Here is a 27,331-nt window from a genome sequence, read left to right as displayed (position 1 = left end):
GTACCCGCGATGCCCGCGACGCGATGCTCCCGATTTCCCATAGGAAGCAATGTTAAAAGCCGCGATGGACCCGATTTTAGTGTTAAATACCTCAATCCACCCGATTTGGCCATAGGAATCAATGTTAAATGGGCTACAGAGCCCATTAACCCTTAAATGTCCCCCCAAATTTTTAACGCCACCCCACGATCAACGCCAACCCGAAGCGTGGCGAGCGCAGCGAGCCCGCGAGGGGCGGCGGTACGCGTCCTCCGACCTTTTCATGCCCTACTATCCACGTCGGCGTGGTGTGAGAATAGAATAGTGTGGCGAGCGCAGCGAGCCACCGAGCCCGAAGCGTGGCGAGCGCAGCGAGCCCCGCGAGGGGACGCGGATACCTTCACAGGTAAGCGCGTCCCCTCGCGGGCTTCACAGGTGTCCGTGGCCACGCGGACACCTGTGAAGCCCGCGAGGGGACGCGTATAACTGTGAAGGTATCCGCGTCCCCTCGCGGGGCTCGCTGCGCTCGCCACGCTTCGGGCTCGGTGGCTCGCTGCGCTCGCCACACTATTCTATTCTCAACTCCACGCCGACGTGGATAGTAGGGCATGAAAAGGTCGTAGGACGCGTACCGCCGCCCCTCGCGGGCTCGCTGCGCTCGCCACGCTTCGGGTTGGCGTTGATCGTGGGGTGGCGTTAAAAATTTGGGGGGACATTTAAGGGTTAATTGGGGCTATTTGGGCTCTGTAGCCCATTTAACATTGATTCCTATGGGAAAATCGCGGGCATTGAGGCATTTAACGCTAAAATCGCGGTCAATCAGGCTTTTTAACATTGTTCTCTATGGGAAAATCGCGGTAATCGCGGGTACCCGATTTTGATGTACCCGCGATTTACCCGCGATGCCTGCGATTACCGCGATTTTACCCGCGATGCCCGCGATTTCAATCGTGGGCGCCGTTCTAGGTAAAGAGTACCAAAATTAAATAATGAGGGGTCTGATTTTACGAGGATCTGTCCTACAGAAGAAGTGAGAAACAGAAAACCATTCTCTCAATGGAGCAGAGTATCATTAATGGGTGGTGAAAACTGATTAACACTCCTGCGCTGTCCTGCTGTGACTGCTGTCACACTCTAACGTGCAGATATGATGATGTGCATGCAAAATCTGGCATCGCACACACACCGAGCACAATCTCTGCCGCTAGTATAGTATCTCCCCAATGGCTTAGCACTTTGAATCCATGGTGCGCGGTAAAGCTATAATTGTAGCAGAACTTATAGAGGCATTTGTATACTGTGTGGTGAATGCAGACAAAGGGATATTTGCATCTGTAACTGAAGTTATTATAGAAAAATACAATGGGGCAGATGTATTAAGCCTGGAGAAGAGATAATGGCCATTATTCTGGTTCACTTGCAAAGGAAAATTCCTTCTCAAATGGACCAAACCATTGCACTGCAGGTTAGGCAGATGTAACATGTGCAGAGAGAGTTAGATTTGGGTGGGGTTTTACTTCAAAGTGAGATCTATATTGCAGTGTAAAAATAAAGCAGTCTGTATATACCCTGCACATAAACAAAATAACTGACCCAAATTGAATTCTCTCTGCACATGTTACATCTGCCCCACCTGCAGTGCATATGGTTTAGTCCATTTGAGAAGGAATTTGCCTCTAAGAGTGAACCAGAATAAGGGCCAAATTGGAGATAAAATGAAGATTAAGTAGAAGGAGATAATGCACCAGCCAATCAGCTGTGTTTGAAATATGACATTTGGGAATTGATTGGCTGGTGCATTATCTCTATCCACTTTATCTCCAGTTTATCCCTTCTCCAAGGCTTAATACATCTGCCCCATGTGAGAGACTGAGAGCTGCAGTAAAACGGACTATTTCTAATACTAGACAGCAATAACAATATTAGGGCATGATTCGGATCTGTTTGCTGAGCTGCGTAAACTTACAGCTTTGCAAACAGGTAAACTCCGACCGCCGCCTTGCCAAGCGCCTGCCCTCCGCCCCCCAGAGTCCCCTTGCTAGCATGCGGCCAAACAGAAGATAAATCATTCGATGGTCACTCTGTTAGCTAATAAGTCTGTCAAGACTGGTGCTGAAATTATGTGATGTTATCGGCCCGCCCCAAGCAGGCATCCACCAGACTGCGTTTGCAGGGGTACGCCCAGCGTTTTCATGGGCGCACCCACCGTTTCTATGGAAAGATGGGCGTTCCGCTGCAACCCACCCCAACTCTCTCTTCCCGGAGCGAATGGCTTAGTTAGTGTGAAACTCGCCAAAGCCATTCGTTCCCGGTGATGAATTTGGCCCGTAATGAACGGAACTGAATCGGCCCCTTTGTAATGAGCCTCAGGCTCTATAGCAAGAGTAAGTCATTGTACGGCCACCCCCCATTACACGCCTGTGACTAGGGAACTGAGGGAAGTCAGATGCTTGTATAGAGATAATTCATCTATATGAAATAATGAAGTTCTTGAGAACACGGCACTTACCGGAATTGATCATCTTGGCATTATGCGATCTGTGGCTGTTACTGAAATACAGATTTGACCATTCATAATCATAGCCAGGGATTGCCTATGTCTGCTCTATACCATCTTCAGACACTATTTACATAGCAACATAGAATTTGACGGCAGATAAGAACCACTTGGCCCAACTAGTCTGCCCCTTTTGTATCCTTTAGATATAATTTCAACCCATTTTTAACCTTAGTAAGGATATACTGCACATATGCCTATCCCAATCATGTTCAAATGACTATTGTCTTATCATCTACCACCTCTAACAGGAGCCTGTTCCACTTGTCCACTACCCTTTCTGTTAGGTCTTTTTCCTTAAATTTTCCCTGAACCCGTCTCTCTCCATTTTCAGTGCATGTCCTGCTGTTCTAATACTTCTCTTCCTTTGAAGAATATTTCCCTGCAGCACTACTGTAAAACCCCCTGGTACAGTATATTTGAAAGTTTCTATCATGTCCCCCCTTTCCCTTCTCTGCTCCAAACTATACGTATTGAGGTTTTTTAGTCTTTCCTGGTACGTCTTGTGATGTAGGCCATGCACCATTTTAGTTGCCCTTCTTTGTACAGTCTCTAATGTATTTGTATCCTTCTGGAGATATGGCCTCCAGAACTGACCACAGTACTCCAGGTGAGGTCTTACAAATGACCGATACAGTGGCATTATTACTTCTTTCTGCTGCTGATTCCTTTCCCCATTGCAAGTAAGCACATGACCTGATCATTATAGTGACAACATTACCATACATACATACATAACTACCGTACATAGGAAAACTATAAAACAGCAATACAACTAAAGTCACTGTAAAGGGGTAGAGGTTAATAGTGGATAAGCAATTTATTATGGCTCAGTTTGAAACAGCAATGATGGTGGGTGGCAGGCGAGAGGGTGGGGGGTTTAAAAGTCAGCCTAGTTGTGACATCAGCCAAGATGCATCAGGTGGATTGGCCGACTTGTCGGGCCAGGTGTGTACGCAGCTTCAGATGTGACCATTTCAGGTAGAGCCTGGCATCCAGGCAAGTGGTTAATTTAATATGGTAGAAATGCAAAAAAAAAAAAAATATATTACAAATTTTCACCCTTTTCATATTTATTGATCATGAACATTTTTTTCAGATAATGTTAGAATACATAAAAGTGGCGGAGCATCACAAGATGACTGTCTGGGTGGCAGAACCTTTAAACAATACTGTATTACAAGATGCCCATTACTTTCACAGTTCTCCACAGGACATCTCCTCCCTCCTTCCTTGCTCTTATATTAAGTCTCCTTTGTCTGTACTGGAGAATTGCAGATGGTTTCTACAAGGTGAAGCAGCAGGGAGGTGCCCATGTGTGATTGCAATTATCCGCTTCCTGTTTTCCGCAGAGATGGCCAGATGAGAATAGATTGTGAGCACTGAGACCCACAATAGCCCCTGCGGGATGTGGAGACCTGAGGTTGCTTGCAGAGCACCATGGTTCAGATCTCCTGTGGAGTTTTTTATTATTATTATTATTATTATTATTATTATTATTATTATTATTATTATCAAAAGGTATAAAAATGAACCATGGATCACTGATAACTGGGTAACAATATCTAGCATGTTATCAATTCTAATATTATACAGATGTTTGTGCTGATGCTCCTGTTTTTACGAGGTAGCATGTGCTTGTGGGCCAAGATGGCCCAAGAACATCTCCAAGGATCCAACATTTTCCATTTCCCATGGCAGACTCAAAATGTGTTCCTGCCGAGTGCGAGCTTGGTGCCTTGTTAATACAGCTTGAGTATCCCTTATCCAAATATCCCTTATCCAAAATATCCATTAGCCATAGTTTCCAGAATGCCCTTTTTTTTCTGGGACATCTGTAACTGGCACTACTGGGGACTTGATATGTACAGTAACTGGCACTAAATATTTGCTTGACAATAGTTGCTTGGCATTCAAGTTCAGTGCCTGAGATAGGACACCAACTTTCATGTTTTGAAATCTTGATTCATACACAAATAAAATATGTTTGTGTGTATTTCATGTGTTTGATGTGTATATACAGATGGAGCGCCTCTGATCCTTGGCCGGGGATCACCAGCATGTCTCAGCTGGTGCAGAGGCATCTCCATCTGACTGGGACACGCGTGCATCTCACACGCACGCGTGTCCCAGTTTCAGGACGGCGCCGCTGCGGGTCCCTGCCCGTCTCCACTTCAGGGAGACGGGCAGGAATAGGGGGGACAGCGGGGTGGCGAGGGGCCCCTGGTGAGAGCCGGCCGCTAGTGGGGGCTGGCGATAGAATCAAGATACCTCATTCAAAAATAAAAATATTTCAAAATACGAAATAATCCGTTATCCAAAATTCTTCTGGTCCCGAGCATATTGGATAAGGGATTCTCAACCTGTACTGTTATTTTGATGATGAACCCGGATAAAGTGGGGAGTTTCCTATGTACCAGATGCCCAAAGAACTTTGACTTGACTTGTACACTTGTAGTTGGACTAAGCAGGCCTCTGTCTTTCATTTCAATGGGAAACTTTCCACACTTACCAGATTAACTTTATTTGAAAATCTGTCTCTTTGAGCCCATTCACCATTGTAAATGACGTGTAACTTTTTGTTTTAAAAAGTTTTTATTACATTATGTAATAAAACCATTTGTAAAACATAATAGTGACACAGTAAAGGCTGTCATGGTATCCCCTCCCCCTTGTATATAATACAGATATATTAATGAGGCTGATATTACTTGAAAAGAAACTGCCCCCCCCCCCCCCCCCGCAGGTCAGTGCGTGCCCTGGGAGGGATGAGGGAACGTCCCTGAAAACTGGGACGTTCCTGCAGAAAACTGGACAGTTGGGAGGCATGCATGCACCAGAATACATTGCACTCCTGCTTGTTGCATAAGTGACCTTCACCGTTCTAAAATCAGGCATCCCACACAAGTGTTCTGTACCACTCCCTTCCCACTGCCTGATGAGATGGCCAGGCACCGTGAAACGCATTGCAGGAATACAGTGCGACTATTTATCTATTTATGGCTTATTTTTCATGTTTTAGGAGACCCCCTATCTATCTTCCTTGGCTGCATGTCTGGGTATTCCTTTAGTGCGTCCATAAGTCCTGATTTGATAAGGCCTAGAAGGTGCCTTAGTCATTTGTCCCTTTTAGAATCATATAGAATGGAGGAAACGACTATGCTGTAGGCAAATAAAAATTGCAAATGTAATATAGTTTGAATTATATATGAATGTTTTTAAAAAGGATTTTACAGTCTGTCTAGGAAAAGACGTGTTCCGCTGTGTTTTGCTCCCTTACTGTACATATTTTATGAGCAGTTAAGCTGCAGAGCACATGACTTTGTCTCTGGATTTTTAATCCAGTTACCACCCTTAATAATATAAAAGAAACCAAGAGTTCCAGTTAAATGCAATTTCTCTGGTGTATTTGGAAACATGAATAGTCAGGATTTGCTGTCCAACGCAACGGGGTCACTGTATAATCCTACAACCATTACCAATCATGTTCACACTCACAATGACTGTACATCAGATCCAAGATGCGCTGGATGGACGGCTGTTTTAGTACCTTGTTAAAAGGATCAGCTATTACTGCGTTATAATATAATTTAGGATTTTTTACGCATAGCAGAGTAAACATTTGGCTATTCCCATATACAGGTCGAGTATCCCGTATCCGAATATCCGTTATCCGAATTATTCCGAAATACGGACATTCCAGAAAGTGAAAAAAATTTTTTTTTTTGCTAAAAACTCACTGGGGACATATGTAACAGCATCACTGGGGACATGATATGTAACTGGCACTATATATGTGCAAGACAATGATTGCTTGGCATTCAAATTCAGTGCTGAGATAGTACACACATTTTGTTTCACGTTTTGAAACCTTGTTTTTTGAACAAATAAAATATGTTTGTGTGTATTTTATGTGGTAATAAAATATATTTGTGTGTATATTATGTGTTTATACAGCATAAATGCAAGATACTTCAAAATACATCATTGAAATATTAAAATATTCCGAAATACGGAATAATCCGTTATCCAAAATTCTCCTGGTCCCGAGCATTTTGGATACGGGATACTCAACCTGTACTAACAAGTGTTTATATCACTATGTGACCTTTGTGATTATTGGAGACACATTTGGTGGAGCTAAAATGCCTCCTTAATGCCACCAGTGAAGTCATCAGGAAGCCACAGAGTTAGGGGCATGCATTTGAAACGGGTGTGTGGATTCTCATTAGAGGTGTGGCCTTTCAGGCCCCCGTTGGTGTTGGTGTGTGGCTGTGTGGGAAGCCCCCGATTCCCTCAATCCTGGGCTGTGCAAGCTGCCCCCAGAGACTCTTCCAGCACTGCCAGCTCCTTCTCAGTGACAGGAGACAAATGCTGCAGGATAATGTCACACTACAGCTCCTGACACTGTGAAGGAGTCAACATTTTGGTATCACCCCTTGGAAGGGTGGCACACGGGTGAGGCCTCTAGAAATAAGTGATGTGCTAGTGAGGATGGAGCTGTATGCGGGAGGAATGGTGACAGGACAGTGGTGTCAAACACACCTCTGTATGCCAGCAGCCATATACTGACAGCGGTATCCCAACTACTGCTGGAGACTGGAGCCAGAATGCTGACATTGCTGAGGATACCGGCGTCGGAATCCTGAATTCTGGGATGCTGAATGTAAGTATGTGGGCAGTGGTAGCGTTAGGCTGAGGGGGGAGGGGGGTTAGGTTTAGGCACTAGGGCAGGGCTGGGCAATTGTGGCCCTCCAGATGTTGATAAACTACACATACCAGCATGCCTTGCATCAGTTTCAGCATGGCCACATAGCAAAACTAATGCAAAGCATCCTGGGATGTGTAGTTCATCAACCTCTGGAGGGCCGCAATTGCCCAGCCCTGCACTAGGGGATCTAGGGTTAAGCTACGGGGGGTTGGTTAGTGATAGGCTGTGGTGAGGGAGAGTTATGGTTAGGGGGGGCAGGGGGAATGTAAGTATACTTGCCTGATTCCTTCCATCGGGATACTGGCGTTGGTAATCTGACCGCCGGGATCCCCATCGCCAGTCATCCATATGTATCCCCTCTGTATTAAATAAAATTCATACACACAAATCGTTTCAAGTTCATTTCCTTTTACGACATATTTAATCTCGTTGGAACATTCTCATTTTGTGTTTCAAGGCGTAAGCGAACGCTGATTGCCGGGTCTCATGCAGATGGGCCACTGCTTAGGGAGCAATAGAAATGTGCACACTTAGTGGTGTTGTGATATAATGGCTCAAAGACAGATGTTGGAATATACTGTGAGGTGTAAATAAATAGAATGACGCTGAGAGCCTGTGGATTTATGAAAGGAGTAAATGATATTGCCGTACCCCTGACGATATATATACAGTTACAGTGGAAAAATGTATAGAAGATCAATAAGAGATTCACACGTTTCCAAATTGGTGACGTTCAAATCTGTCAGTGGACCGGTGATATCGGTGTAGAATGAATTATTCAGGACCGTGGTCAGCAGCATCCCCCACAAATAGGGCGCATAATACGGCGCTGTGAGGAGGTGTATATTTCAGGAACAATTAACCACAGCATCGTGCCGCAGCAGCAGAATTCTGCAGCTATTAGCATAACACACAGAGGGGCATTACAAAGATTTACCGCTGTGTAAATCCAGCATGTTAACACTATTCCCAGGGGGAAATAGGTCTCTATTTTATTGCATTCACCTTATCAGCTATGGAACATCCATTTAGAAGTAATCCGATCTCGTGGTGTAAAATTGTAGGCCATGTATTATTGCGTATGTCACAGCGGTTAGTGGTATCTGGGGACAGTAAGGACACACTTTCAGGAGGCCCGGCTATTAGAACACAGTCTGTGTGCTTTAAAGTCACTTTGTGTTTTAACACTATACTTGGTTTTTATGGAGCTACTGGGAGACAATGAGGTTTGGAAATACATTACCCATTAATGTGTTATTGCTGGTTCTTACTAAAATCCAGACCTAGAGTATTAAGCCATAATAAAGGGTGACTCATTATTCTGGAACGTTAATGTATTTATATTTATACACTGCTGGGAAGGAGATAAACCTCACAATCTGGGAGTCAGTAGCATCAGAATGATGGGAACACTGTTCCCGAGACTCAGATGCATAACATACAGTATGTATATCAGGGTTATAGTGAGGGGAGAGGGCCTTTGTGCAGGCTCTATGTGGGCCTCATCCTCTCTGACAGCACAGTAGAATCTGGCGCAGGTCTCTCATGGAAGATTCTGTTGCACATTCCCAAATTAAACCAGCGATATCTACTGTTTTGAAGCACCAGCCAATGCCCGACTCTGGGAAGGTAAGTATAATTATGGGCGCGGGATGTGTGGTGGTGACCACCCACCCTACAACCATCATCTATATATATGTCTAGTGTCCTCGAGTCTCCGAAACACTGCCATCTGCTGGCAGGGAGTGAAAATACATCTTTTTATCACATGCACAAACAAAGAAAGTAGCAGACACTAGCTTTCGAAGCTTTTGCCGTGGGGTTAGTGAACCCTGCCTGTGACAGATACAGTAACTGTATTAGAAGTCACCTAATGGTTCCTTGAATGTTCAGAAGCAGCTGTATGTTCTTATACATGGCTTAGAAGTCTAGTATGGGTTTTCTTATATTTATATTTTTAAAGTATGGGGAGTATTACTCAGGTTTAATATATAGAATGCAGATTAATGCAGTTAGGTGTACAGGGAAAATCCCAGGTGGGCCCCATCCCCTCCTCTAGTGGCCATTGTCTTGGTGGAGCAGGATCATTGATAAAATTGGGTGTGTGGTTTGTTTTTTTGAAAATTAACCAAAATTATCCCTGCTGACAATTAAACATCGGACTGACATACCCCTGTCCCCTCCTTTCCATGGGCCCTGTTTGATACTTTGCATGTACTCTGTACTACTAGATTGTAAGCTCCTCAGAGCAGGGCCCTCTTCCCTCCTGTTGCCAAAACCCTCTTCTCTTCACATTTCACGCACAGCTCTCCCATCCTCAGTGATCATCTTTGTCCGCATACTCATCTCCATCAGTACGTTGATTGAGTCCTCACTACTTATATTTAAGCTGTAATGTGTATTGAACTGTGGCGCTCTTCACCTGTACTCTATTTTTGTAATTTATTCAATGTAATACTGTTTTGTCTCCCTGTACTGTTCCTTTGTACGGTGCTGCGAAACACTTGTGGCGCCTTATAAATAAAACTATAATAATAAGGTACTTGTTTAGTGTCACTGCGGCAGCATGGCCGCCCGCTACTTCCGGGTTCGGCGCTCGGCAAACTTTCTAAAATAAAGTCCATGACAACGTGAATAGTTCATACCCCCACTATCCACATTGGCATGGATTTGATTTTAGATAGCGTGGCGAGCGCAGCGTGGGCGAGCGCAGCGAGCCCCACAAGGGGACACAGACACTGCTGCGACTGAGACGCTGCCACCGTGAAACTAAACAAGTACCAATAATAAAAATAATTGGTCGAGTTCCTCTGTGGTGGCTGACCACACCCCATTTGGGGAGTGGCCACACCCCATACTCTTGGCCTGTGGGCCCTTCATGGCTTAATCTGCCTTCTGGTATGGAGGAGGTATGTTTTAAAATGGCCATCATAGTGAAAGAGATTCCTATTTTTGATGACTATTCATATAAAGTGGTCTGAGAGAAAAGTAAGTTTATTATTCTTGCCTAGTTTTGGTCCTAAGGGTAAGTGGGGGGGGGGAGGAGGGGGTTTGAGATGCTGCATGCAAAAACTGACCAAAAACTGACTCTATAAAATTAACCAATCCACGTGGTTACCGCCGACTTTTCACACAGGCAAAAAATCGACACAGACATTCATTAGTACAAAACTAATTTGCCCTAAAAACGGATGGAAAGGTGGAAATCTTGCAACGATTGAATACCCCCTTAATAAGAAGTTCAGGAACTGAGTTCATGCTAGTTCCTGCTGAAAAATAGCACTGGATACAACGGTATTCGGGGAAAAAAAACAACAACTTTGGAATATGTGCTAGTTATTCAAACACATTGTTGAAATGCTAAGAAGGAAATTCAAAGCAGAAACGTTAAAATTACAAGAGGGTATTCACAAGTTAATAAAATATGTGAAGGTGTACAACATCCATTTTAACTTTTGGTCATATTTAGATCCAATAACAATCTAACTTTACCAAAGTAAAAAACAAGCAAATAACAGTATTGTTGTGGTTTTTTTTGCAGACACTGTGGTTATATCAAAGCAAAACAAGACCCGGATGAAGACAAGATGCACTTCCAGCATGGAAGAGGTAAGGTTTGGGTGTTCACTGAATCCACTTGGTCACTGTAGATATACTCTGCCCTCTGGGTGGAGGTTCTCTGACTACAAAGACCTGTAAGGACTCTTGGCCAGTGCTCTCTATTGTGCCGTAGAGATGTAACGTTGGGACAGTGTTTTAGGTTCCATGACACATTAGCTCAAAGCCTTTCATGTTTTGGACTTTATACTATGTGTCTCAGTGTTGACAGTTTTACATGTGAGCTGTAGGAAGTAGAGAATCCGAAAAGTATACAGTTGGCGCCGTAGACGTTAGAAAAAAAATAAAAAGTTCAACAAACTGTGTATAATATCTTGTACTTTTCTAATCGATATCTTAAGTTGTAGATACTGTATTCTAGTTTACATAACCCTGTTGTATGACCATGTGTTTTGTTTTTACATTTAACTAACGTGTATCACCAGCCTATGCAAAGTCTTCCAGTCTACTTTGCTTTGTATATATTTTTCTGTATATGTTTTGTATCTACAATTGAATACCACACATGGCTAACTGTGACCATTATTATGGATTTGTACATACATTGATCATTTGTTTCTGTGGGTTAACGAGAAGTGTATTTATATAGAATACCTGGATGCAGGGAACATGAATGTATATTTCTGTACATTGTACTTTGTTATGATTATATATGTGCAATTAAAACATTGCTTGTTGTAGAAAAAAAAAACAGTTCTTATCCATACTACAGTCATTTGGATACAAAACCTTGCTGTATCAATTGTATCTCCCTGATGTTGTACAGTAATTGTTGAATGACATTAAACTACAAGGTCAAAGAGCCAGGAGTGCTGTAGTTTCTTCTTGCAATATGATATTTCACATAGATTGTGTGCAAGATTTGTTCTTTGTCTTGTTGGGAGATAATGGACCGCCCTGTGGGATCTATTTTTCTTCTCCTATCTTGCTGTGCTGTCACCTGCTAACCTCATATATAACCTATCACCACTCACATGCACGATACCCCCCCCCCCCCCTTTCCCTTACACTTCCCATACTAGTACAGGATGGCTCGCAGCTAAAAGGTTCATGAAAAGGGTAAGATAAAATGCATCTAGCTAGGTTTCAGCACAGATCCTTTGACAATCAATTGGTTTCACATCGCTATATGTATATGTTGCTTATAGCACAGCACGTTCTTTCCTGGAGAGCTTTGTCCTGATACGCTGTCACAAACACAAGTTAGCTTCCTGTTATCTAGTATTGAAAGTATTGAGTATCTGTTCTTGTTTTCTACTGGTGTATGGTGTTATTTATACCCCTTTCAGACATACTACCTGGGATTTTAAACCAGGTTCAATCCCAGGTTTTTAGAAATCCCGGGTCCATTGCAGGTGCGCAGGACCTGGGATTTTAGTCAACTAAAATCCCGGGTAGAGCCAATCAGACATACGCTAGTCCCAGGATTATGCGCATGCACGTGCAATATCCCAGGGTCTGAAAGGGGTATCAGTGAGTGCTGCTAGAGCAAGTCCTACTAGTACTGTGCACTCGAGTTTTATGGTGACAGGGGCAGTGTGTGGCATAATGGGAACAGGGGCTCTGCGTGGCATAATGGGAACAGGGGCTCTGCGTGGTATAATGGGATAGGGGGCACTGTGTGACATAAAGGGAACAGGGTCACTATGTACCAAAAAAGGGAACAGGGCCATTGTGTGGCATAATCAGAGCTTGGCATAATGGGAGGAAGGATACTCTGTGGCATAAAGAGAACATGGGCACTTAGTGGTGAATTTGCCACTAGTCACGTGTCTACGGTGCCACTTGTTGGGGGATGGCACTTGTCCTAATTAGTAAATATTTATATGTAATTAAACATAAAATACTGGTGTGGCTAGGGATGAACTGACCACTAAATCCACCCTTGAAACATTTTGTGGTATAATGAGAACAAGGGCACTGGCTGGCATATTGTGAACAGGGGCCCTTTGTGGCATAAAGCGAACATGGGCACTGGGTGAGATAATGGGAACATGGGCATTGGGTGAGATAATGGAAACATGGGCATTGGGTGACATAATGGGAACAGGGGTGCTATGTGTTATATGGAGGTATGTTATTTTAAAGCTTTTGGTGCTTATTTTTGCAACAACTAATCGTTTATTTTCATTTTTTAACGAATGCTCAGCCGGACACATTGTTGAATAATAACAATAAAAACTACTCGCTGGCTGCAGTGACAAGCACATGTTATAGGGACCAGGTCAGAAGAGGGAGATGGTGAAGCCTGTGAGCCCCCATATACATTGGCACTAAAGTGGCTAGTTGGTGAATATGTCATTGTGACATATCTGTCCTTGTCTTCACCTGCATTCGACTCAGAGAAACCTTTCCCCAACCCATTACCTAAATGGATAGCAAATAATACAAAAAAATATAGTCCAATAAGATCTCCATTACAGGCTCCTGAAGTTCTCACAGAGTAATGCTGAAGAGAGTGTTGCTTTGTGTTGGACCGGGGAAGGCATAAGAGGGATGGAAGCAGTATAGAACAAAGTAATATCCATTAGGAATAGAGAACTCTAAAAGTGGGAGTATGAGTGTTACCTTCCGCAGAATCCATAATAAGGGCTTGTTATGTATGAAAATGTTTTGTCATGTTGATCCGGTAGTGACAGGACAAGCCAGGAGCACACAGGATGCTCTGCAAGAAGGCACTGCAAGTGTCAGAAGAGCCCCATATGGTATAATAATAACAACAATATATTGTGGCAATGTCAAGCCCTCCATTTTATTTCTACTGTAGCTTCACAGTTCCAGTACCTACGGTAACTGTTCTTCTGTTTTATCTCTAATGTGTTCATGTACATTTACTGTATATGTATTTATAATATATTCATAGAGAGTTACATGTGGGTGAGTTATTTTCTTTCTGTGCAGAGTAAATATTGGCTGATTTATTTTGACACTGCAATTTTGATTTCAGTTTGAACACACCTCACCCAAATCTAAAGGTGGCCATACACACGCAGATTTATCTTCAGATCTGGCTGGTTGGAACAAAAACATGGTTATGGATGAGAGAGAGCAAATGACAGTTGACCACTTGCTTGGAAATGCTGGAAAACTGAAAAACTGTCACTCATCCATAACCATGTTTTTGTTCCAACCAGCCAGATCGGAAGATAAATCTTACTAGTGTATGGGCACCTTTACTCTCTCTGCACACGTTAGATCTGCCCCACCTGCAGTGCACATGGTTTTGTCCATTAGAGAAGGAGTTTGCTTTTGCAAACTAACCAGAATAACCCCTGTTGTCTGTAGCATTTGGCTGTAACCAGGAGCAGTAGATAGACGTACAGTTGTTGCATCACAGTGTACATCTGTAACCCCAGTGCATACATGCTTCTCTATAGGGGACTTAATATGAGTCCGAGCATCTATTCACTGGGAGAGAGGGACAGGGAGGCACATCAGCAGCTCCCAGAGTGCAGGGAATGCACCCACAGTGGCGAAAATGGGATCATGACCCCCTGGGAAGTAGACCACAGTCCATACCTTGCCATTTGCCAAAATTTGTCAATGCTGACTGCAAGCTAAGATTGAGAGGTATGGTAATGGAGAAGAGCAATGAATCCCTATAGGAATTATAGGAGTGTGTATATATAATATACACACAGTACATAGATAATAATCACACAGTAAGTTACACTTTTGCATAAATATATTGCGCAATCCTTGGAAATAGGTAGAGATCACAAAATAAAATGAATACATTGTTGTTCACTTATGACTATATATTTATATATTTAATACATTGTTTATCGTCTCTGTCATTTTTGTCTCTTGTGAAGTCATCCTTGATCTTTCCATTCCAATAACATTATGAATTATATTTTTCAACAGTTGCTTGACCCAAAAAAATGTTAACAATTCTACTTTCAATGTGATTTTTCCTATTTTTTTCTCATACGTTTGCCAGACACCGAACAGCTGTTTATAAACTCCCAGTAGAGGTCAGAGGAAAATGAAATCTTGTCCCTTTTTATATAGTTTTTCCTGTTAATACAAGCGCAGGCATCGTCTGCTCTTTTTCCTTTTATAGAGGAGACTGAACCATGAATTTCTTTTTTTTTTTTTTTTTAAATTGCTTGGGGCAGATAAAACATTTCAAGCACCATTTCTAGATCCGTGGTGTGTGCTGTATGTTAGAAGTCATGGGGGCTGAATGGGTTTTGGCCTCAAAGAGCTGCTGTTTGTTTCATGATGTCTGATATACACACTTCCCACACATGAAAACATTTGGAGGCGAAAATGAGCCAACTTTGTTCTTGCTGTCCCTCACGGAGACTGAAGCTCTTGGATACGATTAGATAAGACCAGGGTTCACACTGAAGAGGGAACTGAGAGAGTGACGCACCTTTGTCACATAAGTAATTGGATTGCTTGCATTAACACCCTGTGTGGATAAAAGAGAGTTGTCGCTGACACTTGAGGAGAGCAGGGATGCTGCGTTATGCTCCAGCTGTCTGAGATTTCAGGCTGAGGGCGATGTAATCCGGACTAAGGCACCTCGAAAATGTCTTCTGTGGTGTATTGTTCCTCGTTATATTTCTATACTAACCCATGCGTGGACCCCCATCCACAAACATTACCCCGCTATAACTTGTTCCTAATCTGAAATAATTTTTATAATAATAATAATAATAATAATAATAAACTCCAACACAGATTGTAATAAAATGATGTGTATTGACTCTTTGTATATTAAAAAAGGATACAGTGTTTAAAGGGTTGTTATGTATATAATAGGGAAATAATATGCTTGTAGGTTATTGTCCTGTTTATTGACTATACAGAAAATCATGTTAATTTGATGTCCGGATCAGCATTTTGTACTGTTGTTTTTTCCTTTGTATGTTATATGCATAAAAAGATACTGACTTAAATGCCACGTAAAGCGCATTCTGCCAGAATGACAAATGATAACGCGTTTCATGATCACTGATCCAGTAAGAATGACTAACCAAGGCAATGTGTGATTATAATAAAGGGATTTGTGTGCATGTAAGCTATGCCCTGGTGCTCTGCCATCTGTACCAGGGGAAAAGTGGTGATATGTTTCCTTTAACCTGTATGTTTTTGTGTTGCTAGTGAAGCTGCCGGGGAGTAGAACCTATATCCACCCGCACACATACGAGGATCCCAACCAGGCTGTACGGGACTTTGCCAAAGAGATTGATGTCTCCAACATCCACATAGAGAGGGTGATAGGGGCAGGTAAGAGAAGTGCCGCCATTGCAATCCCCCACCGCTATGCCACTGTGTGATATTGACAATATATATGCCGCGGTTCTTCACTTGTACTCAGAGAGAACAGAAAAGTTTCTGCATGAATTTAAATAACAGATATCACCACTGCCTGTCTGTCTATCTAATCATAGCTTTCATTGGTACTATCTGTCTTTATCAATCAATAGATTAGAATCAATAGTCTATTTCAGTTTGTCAATATCTCAATCTGTTGGTCTGTCTCTGTAGGGTTTATTTACTTAAATGGGCGTTCTATTGAAGATGGGATGTTACGCATAGCAACCAATTTATTTAGCACCTTTAAGAAGATGATACAATCTGATTGGTTGCCCTTAGCAACATCCCATCTTCAATAGAACTCACATCTTAGTAAATAAACCCCTGTGTGTCTTTGGTAGGCTGGCCAAAGTGCCCATACAATGTCGTTTTGGTACTTAGGGGAATATTCAATCTCCCGCCGCTATTCCCGATGGTGGAAATAGTTTCGGGGCCTAATCATGGCGGTCTTGCCCGACAGTATTGAACAGGGATTTCGGCAGAATGTGCCCGACTTCACAAGCAGTCGAGCACGTTCTGCTGAGTAGGGGCAGGAATTGTCAAGTTCCCGGCCGCAGCTCGACAATTTCCGGCTGCTTCTCGCAGCCACGCCCCCTTCCTCAGCACTCGACAGGTGGGACATTGAATTCTGTCTGCCAAATCAGTAGCGAGCCGGCTGAGAATGGGATCGGGTCACGGCTGTCGGGCCAGCCCGACAGTTGTGAACCTGCATTAAATATATCCCCTTTAGTATGATATTTTAGAAAAAAAGTAAATTAAGAACCTTGCTAAGGATGGAAAATAACCGCTGCACTGCAGTTAGAGATGTGCAGGTTCTGATTTACTCTGATTTCAAAGCAGGATCTTATTGGCTATCCCAAATCACATGACCGTTGTTGACAGTTGATAGCTAATAAGATTCTGCTTTGAAATCAGAGTAAATCAGAGTCTGCACATCTCTATCTATCTATCTATCTATCTATCTATCTATCTATCTATCTATCTATCTATCTATCTATCGGCCTGGCTGTTTGTTTGTCCATTTGTCTGTCTACCTATCTCTCTTCTTAGCTATATCCATCTATCTCCTGTTTATCCTATCACTCTATCTTATTTATCCATCCTTCCTTCAATTCCGGGCTTAGTATTGTGACATTCAGAGTTTTTGATCTTCAATCCCCCCTTTCCCATTATAGATCCTCCTATTCAGAAGCTTTCTCCTCCGAATCATCACTCCTTAGAGTGGGCTTTTGATCAGCAACATCCCCAATCACATTAGTTTCTTCTTCCCATTGAAGGGGCTTAAGTACCTTTGTAGAGAATATGGACTTGATTACTGCTGCTCCGTCCATTACCCATTCACTGCAGAGATGTTTCTTCTCATTGAAGTGGGAAAAGAACAAGTCCCAACTCCGTGACTTTGATACTAAAAGCTCCTTAATAACATTTTAATGATTCCGTTTTTAAATTCTACACAGGAAAGCTAAAAGCCAGAAACTTGCCCTTATAAATGCCGTGTACTCTGGCGTACAAAATTCTGCACCCTAGATGGATAGAGCATTTCTGCAGATTAGTATTCAGAGTACGAGCTTCATGTAACCACAATGTTGCCGGCATTCTGTTTGTGCCTCAAAGGTCAAGGATGTGTGCCCATAAGACCGCTGTGTGATTCAAGTGTTTGTCTTCTAGTGAGTGGGCCGTCTAAGTGCTGATTGGTAATGTCATGTCCCTTTCCCCAACAGGGGAGTTTGGTGAGGTGTGCAGTGGACGCCTGAAGCTTCCCAGCAAGAGGGAGATTTGTGTGGCTATCAAGAGTCTCAAAGTTGGGTATGCTGAGAAGCAGAGGAGAGACTTCCTAGGAGAAGCCAGTATAATGGGGCAGTTTGACCATCCCAATATCATACGACTGGAGGGAGTGGTCACCAAATGTAAGTTCTCCTTTACTCCTCATTCTACGGTATGTTAAAGGGCAGAACATAAATATCAAATATTGCCGACTGTATTAAAAAGTCACTAAGTAACTGTGAGTGTTCCAGGGCTCCCATAATGAAGAAACCTCTGCTCCTACACCAAGTGCCTCTATGATACCGCTTGACAATGATGATGATCTAATGATGGGGGCATCTAGCAATAAAGGGGGTGGAGCTTTTTCTTCTTGTAGCCAGCATAGTTTTGCTGTCCTAGTGATGGGTGTGCCCATTTGTAGGGCGTATCGTCATCACGCATGTCTCCTAGCATTGCACACGTATCAGGATCAAGCACACACAAGTGCAGGCCTATGTACAGTATGTCATACACAATTCAGTGGCAGATTTGTTAAGCCTGGAGAAGTGATAAAGTAGAAGGTGATAACGCAGCAGACAATCAGCTCCTAACTGTCCTTACTGTCAATTTCAAACCCAGCCTGTAACTTTATATTTAGGAGCTGACTGATTGGTGCATTATCATTCTCTACTTTATCACCAGGCTTAATAAATCTGCTCCTCATTCTCCACTCGCCACCGAAGGGAAGTAACTGGGCTGTAACAGGCTGTGTGAGTATGCAGCGCTCTGTGAAAGAAGACAGCTATGGTTTGATTAATATCCACATTCTCTGATCATACCAGTTATAGTTGAGGTGCTTTGTCAACCAATTACATGGATTTACAGCACTGAGCATACATGCACCTCACACCTACAGTACCCCACCACCATGGCCCGGTGCCAGGTACTTAAAAAGCGTACTGCAAAATCAATATTCAATTGACACTAGGGTCACCGACTGAAATAAAGAAACAAAAAAGTGCACAGGATTAACTGTTCGCCCCAGTGAAGAACAGACAGCAAGATGAAGTGTGGCCCCCTTGGAGAAGATGTACTTGTATGACAGTTCAAAGCATAATTCTTGGCTGCTGAAAGAGCTCATTTATGTAGACTCTGTTTTAAAGTGATATCCCCAGAACAGAGACAAGCTGAATTTTCAGAGTTTATCTGAGAAATATTTCCATTATACAGTATTCTGCATTGGGGCCAGACACTTCTGCACATTTTCCTGTGAATTTGGGTATTCCCAGTCTAACCCTCAACTCAGTGGTGGGATTCAAATAAATAAACAACAGGTTCTATGTCCTAATGCCCATTGCACATAAAGCCGCATGCCGTAATGCCAATTACCCATAGGGCCACACACCGTGATGCCCATTACACATTGTGCTACACACCGTGATGCCAGTTACACATTATGCCGCACACCATGATGCCCATTACATATTTGAAACATAAGTGCCACTTACCTACATGCTCATTGCTAGAGGGGTTTTGCTCGATGCCAGGGGCTTCATGCTGGATGCCAAGGGGGCGTCATGCTTGTTGCCAAGGGGGAATACATGCTGGTTGTCAAGGGGGAGTAAATTGCTCATTGTCAAGGGGGAGTGAAATGCTGCCGCATCTTACTGCCGCTGATGCTCACAAGGTACTGTAAGCAGCTGTGACAGCCAGGCAGAGAGATGCGTGCTGCCCAGCTGTATACTGAATGCAGGTCCGCGGTTATTTTGAATTCTCCCACTGGACCGCAAGCCAATAGGAGCTCGCGGCCCAGCAGCCAATAAGGAGCCACCACTGCCGCTCTATTGGCTGCCGGACCGTGAGCTTCTATTAGCTTGCAGTCCAGCAGTAGCATTCAAAATAGCTGCAGACCTGCTTTGTATATACAGCGGGGCAGCACGCAGCTCTCTACCCGGCTGTCACAGCTGCTTAAAGTACCTTGTGAGCGTCCGCGGCGCTCCTTAGCAAATGGTTCTGCAGACCCAATCATATATTAGGTATAGGTTCTGCAGAACCGGTGAGAACCGGCTGAATCCCACCTCTGCCCTAACTGCATTACACAGCAGTATGACTATCCCAGCTCAAAAAGTGTAAAATGCATACAATTGTGCAAACTTTTATACCGTATCATAGTAACTTGTGACAGTTGTGATACAATATACCTCATTCTGCCACAAAAGTTTACGAAACTTTGTACCAAAAAATTATCCATTGGTCTGTTTTTTATTTCTAAACTCCCTGTACAGTATGATCATATGTAATACTAAAATATTAGCTACTCACTGTTTCACCTTATCTTTTTATATAGGGGTCAATGGTGTATATGTATGAAGCAGTGATAAGACTGGAGTAGTGAGCCAGTGGAGATGTTGCCCATGGCAACTGATCAGCTGTTTGTATCATTTTATAGTATGCAAATTATAAATGTTATTTCAATGCGGATTGGTTGCTATGGGCAACTTCTCCAATGGCTCACTTCTCCACTCTTATCACTGCTATATACATTTACCCTATGTTCTAATACTAGGCTGTCCAAGGGCCTCCTCCTCTCTTAAGATGCCCTGGGAGGAGCCTATCTATCAAATAATAATTGTGGGCTATCCCCAGAAATCAGACACACCCACAAATATTAATGATCCCAGGAAGTAAGTAGGAGGGTCCAATGTAGAAACTCTTGGGAAAGGGGTCATTTGTTCTTGCACATCACTAGAACCGGATCCTTCCGCAGCACCTGTCCCTGTGTGTTTGTGTCACATTGGTACATTTCTGCAAATCTTCATTTTTCAAATTATAATTTTCTAACGTGCAAACCATATTTGGAGCATAATAAGGTTTTATAATTATACATTTAATAAATGCTGTTTGAGTAAAATCACACCTAATACTGAATGTCAGGGAAGGTGGGTTATTTTACCGTTAAGGTAAAAAATGGGCGACAGGAGTGAGGTGTGTGCGGACAAAGCAGCTCACACCAAGGAAGGTCAATTCCTTGAAAGAATAGGTAAATATAAAAAGAAAGGAGTGGAGCGCTATATAATGATGTTGAAAATATTAAAAAAGAAAATTAATGGTAGGTCAGTAGGGTATAACAATTCATATACATTTATTAATTGGTTAAAATAGTAGACACTGGTATGTCTCAATAGGATATCAATATGAATAAAATAATATAATAAAAAACAGCAATTGAACTAAAATCAGGATTATTGGAAAGAGCAAAAGATAAATGCGTTCTCCCACTTGCCGATTAGATTGTGATAGTCAATTCTCCTTATGCTGGATTAGAGATGAGGGTGTCCATAAACCATGCTGGGATCATCTTGATTATAGTACAGATGTTTCTGTCTTGGTGGACGTGACAGGTGTACCAATGTGAAACTGTATCCCGAGGAGTATGCTGGTGGTGGTATCCCAATTTCTCATCCAGAAGTTGTATCGGAGTCCGAGTAGGTGGCAAAATATTGGTGGGAGTGTCCCGCACTTTTGCTCCAAGTCCAAATAAATATAGCAGGTGTCCTGACGCGTTTCGTCACCCAAAACTGGTGACTTGATAAAGTCACCAGTTTTGGGTGACGAAACGCGTCAGGACACCTGCTATATTTATTTGGACTTGGAGCAAAAGTGCGGGACACTCCCACCAATATTTTGCCACCTACTCGGACTCCGATACAACTTCTGGATGAGAAATTGGGATACCACCACCAGCATACTCCTCGGGATACAGTTTCACATTGGTACACCTGTCACGTCCACCAAGACAGAAACATCTGTACTATAATCAAGATGATCCCAGCATGGTTTATGGACACCCTCATCTCTAATCCAGCATAAGGAGAATTGACTATCACAATCTAATCGGCAAGTGGGAGAACGCATTTATCTTTTGCTCTTTCCAATAATCCTGATTTTAGTTCAATTGCTGTTTTTTATTATATTATTTTATTCATATTGATATCCTATTGAGACATACCAGTGTCTACTATTTTAACCAATTAATAAATGTATATGAATTGTTATACCCTACTGACCTACCATTAATTTTCTTTTTTAATATTTTCAACATCATTATATAGCGCTCCACTCCTTTCTTTTTTTACTAATACTGAATGTGCTCTATGTATGTTTACTAGTAGGGGTACATTTACTAATGCTTCTAAATATGAAAATAGAGATCTGACTAGATTGCTTAGAAATGAAGCACAGATTGCTCCGTGTGTATGGCGCCAGCGATGCAGTCCCGCACGCCGCTATTGCCAGACTAGCTGTTTCAAGCCATTGCCAGTGTTCTCTCCCCAGAGAACACGGGCATAACAGATTACTCAGCAGACATTGCTGGTAGAGTGCTGTGTGCTGAGCGAACCGTACTGAGCGATACTAGATTGCTCAACTCGTCCCGTGTATAGGCCCCACTATGTTGCCCATGGAAACCAATCATAATATTTCTGTCATTTCTCTGTTGCCTCCTAGAAAATGAAAGACAGAATCTGATTGGATGCTATGGATAACTTCACCTCTTCTAATTTTTAGAAGTTTTAGTAAATTTACTCCATAGAGGTGTCACCCAACAAAAGAGATATATCCCAGTCTTTCCTGTGTAGCGGTGTATCTCATTGCCGTATATGGTTATTAATAAAACCGAGTTCTGTGCCAAGTAATATATATATATAGGGCAGCATAAAGACCAGTGGGGGGTTAATAGAACAATCTCAATCTCCATTCTGTAAGGTGAGGACAGGGAATGATGTGAAAAAATCTTTAGTTTCCTTTTAAGTAGAGACATAAAATTACGGGAAACAATCACCAGATGGGGACCACAGCTAAATATTCAGTAATCATTTCTGCTTTATTAATATAGATGGAATGGCTCAGATCTTTCAGTTCAAAACAGTCTTCTGGTTAACATGTTCAGTGCCATACACTGTATAAGAAAGCTGATATACTTTATACAATGCTGGGTTATGAGCACTGAGGGAGTGAGTAAGACGTTAGTGGGTCCAAGCTGAAAGCTTGGTAACAGGTGTTCTACTACTTATGGGATAGCTGTACGTCTTACAGATATGGATAATTTGGTTATTTAGATAATTGCTAATTGCAAGTCCTCAGCTATTTGCCTTAAGCTGGGTACACATATGTACAATCGTCGGGCCGTTCTTCCGTTCTGCGGACGAACGGCCGTTCGATTGTATATATGTGTACGCAGTCCCGATCCCTTCGTTGCGATCGATAAACGGCCAAAAACGCGCTTGGCCGTCCACGGTCGGTCGGTCGCAGGTTCTTTGCTGCTTAATATTCTTCCGACAGGACGGCTCCATATCGAAAGAAAAGTGACATGTGTACGCACGTTCGATCGATATGCAGCCCGTTCCTGCGATCATTCCTCCCAAAAGCAGCACGCCCATGTGGGTGTTGACTAGCTGCGTCATCCCTCCATCAGCGCAGCATGTAAACAACAGGAAGTCTTCTCCCCCCTACTTTCCACGCCATGCTGTTAAAGAATATTCGTTTGTTCTAACGATAACTTTAACAATAACGATTCTTTGTTCTGTGATCACGCCTCGTTTTGGTATGCTCTTTTAATCTAGCCCATTATGATAATGTTGTGTTCATTTTTATCGTGCGAATAGCCAGATCGGGAGAGTGTGTACGGTGGTACAATCTTTTTCTTGCGATTGTTTGGACGGGAGTACATCGGACGTCGCAAGTAAAATTGTACATATGTGTACGCGCAGATCGGTCGTATGTTTTGGACGGCCGAACGTGTATTCGGTCGATCAAACGGTCGCAAAAAAAATGAAATTGTACATATGTGTACCCAGCTTTAGACTTGCTGCCTTGAAATGCTGATGCCACTGGCTGCACTTCTGCCATGTTTTAAATGGCCTCTGTTTGGTTCCAGGCTCCCTATGTTCAAATACATAATGGGCCTTATTTTGGGTGCCTCGCTCCCGCGCGTTGTTATGGGGAACGATGTTTTTGTTCTGAGCGTATGTGTGCGCATGTGCGTTTCCATACCTCCCAACAGTCCCGATTTCAGCGGGACAGTCCCGATTATCAGGGCCTGTCCCACTGTCCCTCCCGCGGTCGGCAGTGTCCCGCGGTGAGGGGGGGCTGTTGGGAGTCCCCCCTGTCGGCTGCTAAGCAGCGGGGAATAAACGCTGTGCGCATGCGCACAGCGTCTATTCCCGCATCCAGGGGGCTGGGGGCATGGCTAGAGGCTCACAGAGCCTCTGGGTCATGCCCCCATAGCGGCAAAATGGGGGCGTGGCCTCGCGGGGGAGCCGCGAGTATAGGCCACGCCCCCTAAATTAGGCCACACCCCCCCTGAAATTTCCGGCGCGCAGGAGATGCGTCCCGAGTCGCCGTCGACAAATGTTGGGAGGTATGCGTTTCTGCGCACACACTGGGTGCGAGCAGGCACGGCAAACTGCTAGTTAGCCATCCCATTCGCACCTACCGGTGCAGGCGGGGGGCGTGGGACAGTGGCAACATGGTGTTCGCATTAAAACACTGGGCGTTCCCATGGAGATAAGGCAGTGACGCGGCTCCCGGGGGCGGGCATCTGACATCACCGGAAGTCAGCTGCCCACCCTGTTACCGTACAGGGAGCATGCAAAGCCAAGACACCAGAGAGTGCTCCTTCCAAATCATTGGCCCCCACACCCAAGGGTGCAAATGGATGTTTATGCAAAACATCCAATCGCTGCCATACGGAGAACTCGCCAAGTGGGGGTGGCGGGGTGGGTAGGACCAGATTAAGGTCCTATGTCCGGCTAATTATGTATAAATGCATTTATGTATAAAATAACAATACACAATAAAGGCCATTTAAGGGCTATTTATGTATAAAAGCCATAAGAAAAACAGTTTTTAAAAACAAAGTAATAATGGTAATATAGTGAGCTGCTGTGCTAGCTTTACTGGATGGTTCCTGAACCCCCAGTTGCACGCACCAGTGCAATAGCCAATGTCGTGTTCAGGGAAAAGAGTCATTTATCATGTCTGACAGCTCTTTATCTGGGCATGTAAGTCTCAGACGCATCTGACATTATAAATGGAACTCTGGTAAAAGCCTATCCTGCACACACCTGCCGCCTTTCACTCCGTAATGGAGACAGAGATAGAGGAGCGCAGAGCTGTGTACCTATAAAAGGTAGAATGTTGAGAGATATTTTACTCTGTACAATGCTATTATTTGGAATGCCATCTACCTGGTGCGCATTAGACCTGGTGTCAATCGTCCAGCTCTTTGCATGCTCTGCTAAATGTGATGGCCATCGCATTCCCTGAGCATTTTTGGTGGGTGTTCACTTCAGTTATCAGGGTCATGTGATCTGGCAGGTCCATTGCTCTCTGTGAGATTTTGGGCGAGTGAAAATCCCAACGATGACAGATTCACAGCCTGGGCTGACGCCTCTCAGCCATAGACTTCCTAGCATTGGCTTGTGTACTACACAGACCCGTATATACAGTCAGCAGCAGGTTTCTCAATGTGGGAGTAATATAATAATATCATTGTACAAAGTGGGCTGAAGCTCCGCCGGCACAGGACTGCCATAGGACTGCCTCAAAAAGATGACACTGGCTGTTCACGGGGAGTTTTCGTGCATGCGCAGTAGTTTGGTAATCGCTCAGGCTGTGTATTCACAGCCCAGCGATCGGGACTGAGTTAGGCCCACTGTACTGTACTAAAGAAAAATATATCTATGTGTATTCGCATTTTACAGAATATGCTATAAATGAATGGCACTGGGAGCAATCAGGTCGGAATTCTAAAGGTGCATACACACTGTACAATTTTTTTGACCAATTTCGTTGAAAGACTTTTCCCCTGAACCCAGTGTCCTGGACGAAAGACGTTCACGACAGACGAAACATCTAGATACAGTTTATAGGATCTTTTTGAAAGATTTCTAAATTGAGCTGCATGCACAGTTGACGAACAACCTTGATGAACAACTGGCGGGTATGCGCATCATCATTCGTCGTTCATCGCAAACGCACTGAAAGATTTTTTGATCAGTTTCGTTCAGAATGGCCGAAATGAATGAAATTGGTCAAAAAAATTGTACAGCGTGTATGCACCTTAAGAGAAATGAGAAAAAAATATGTGCCCTAAATGTGGGATCAGATGTGATCTATACTGTGTAGATCAGTGGTGTCAAACTCATGTTGCTCCAGCTTTTATAGAACAACACATCCCAGCAAGCCCTGCCACAGTTTTAGCAATCCATTATATAAAAACTGTGGCCGGGCATGTTGGGATGTGTAGTTCCACAACAGCTGTTGGCCTGTGAGTTTGACATCCCTGGTGTAGCTGCTTTGGTATTAACAATACATGTGTGCCATTTTTATTTAAGATATTGCTTAGTCTAGAGCAGGCATTGCCAAAGTGTGGCCCTCCAGCTGTTGTGAAACTACACATCCCAGCATGCCTTATTATTATTTACAGTTTCTTATATAATGCAGCATATTCCGTTGTGCTTTATGCCTTGCAATAGTTTTAGCATTTCCTAATAGCAAAACTGTGCCAAGGCATGATGGGACTTGTAGTTTCACAACAGCTGGAGGGCCATAGATTGGACATGCCTGGTCTAGAGGTACCCCAATGCGTTTCTTAAGGCACCCCAATGGTCCATGTTTTAGGTCTACCCATGGCACAGCACAGATGATTTAACCCATACCAAGGCAGGTTTGTCCTGCCCCAGAAAAACCAACCATAGTGGGAAGTGGGAAGCCCCCCCTCCCTCACCTCTGCTCCGGCGTTAGTATGCCAGAGCTTCCCTGCTGCCGCTAGTGTCCCCGCTGCCTCTGTCACATTGAGCAGTGATGTCGGCAGCAGGCTGGGGGATGGTCGTGGCAGGCTTGGGAGGACTCGGGTGCCTAAGCACTCCCGAGTCCCCCCGAGCCGCCCCGAACATCCCCGAGCCTGCCGCCGACCTCACTGCTACTAAAAGTATGGCGGCAGGCGGAAGCGGCGGGGGAAGCGGTGTTAGAAGAGCTCTGGCATGTGATCGCCGGAGCACAGGTGATGGAGGGTTGGGTGGGTGATTGGGGAGGGAGGGCTCTAGAGGTGATGCTCCAGTGGTGCACACCTGGACGCCACTGGCGCGCACATATTTCATATTTGTGGTATGCCCGCAGCTGAGCTCGGAACATTTCTTGGCATACCACTCAAGGGGTTAATCAAACTGACTGAGGAACTAATTAAGTCACCTGTGGCCAAGCATGGATATACTTAATACCTGTACTGTTAGGGTGTCTTGAGGACCACGTATGGGAACCTCTGCTCTAGTGTGCCATTTCAGGGGCCTCCTGCCATTGTCCTAACCTGTGTGGGGAGGGCAGTGGTTCAC

The 27,331-nt window shown here is 43.7% G+C and overlaps 1 protein-coding gene across 2 annotated transcripts in view; it reads left to right on the top strand.

Annotated features, from left to right (window-relative positions):
* The window catches only part of LOC146064665 (ephrin type-A receptor 3-like), a 206,167-nt gene that overhangs the window by 143,061 nt on the left and 35,775 nt on the right, over positions 1–27,331 (top strand). For both annotated transcript variants that reach the window (XM_083178437.1, XM_083178436.1), the window contains 3 exons: positions 10,789–10,856; positions 15,981–16,106; positions 17,918–18,103. In XM_083178437.1, coding sequence (XP_083034563.1) covers positions 10,789–10,856; positions 15,981–16,106; positions 17,918–18,103 — 380 coding nt within the window. The remainder of the gene's footprint in view (positions 1–10,788; positions 10,857–15,980; positions 16,107–17,917; positions 18,104–27,331) is intronic.

This window comes from Crinia signifera, chromosome 3 (assembly GCF_055691185.1).
Source record: "Crinia signifera chromosome 3, ASM5569118v1, whole genome shotgun sequence".
Classification (NCBI taxonomy): domain Eukaryota; kingdom Metazoa; phylum Chordata; class Amphibia; order Anura; family Myobatrachidae; genus Crinia; species Crinia signifera.
The sequence above is the reverse complement of the archived record's forward strand: the minus strand, read 5'-3'. Positions and strand labels throughout refer to the sequence as shown.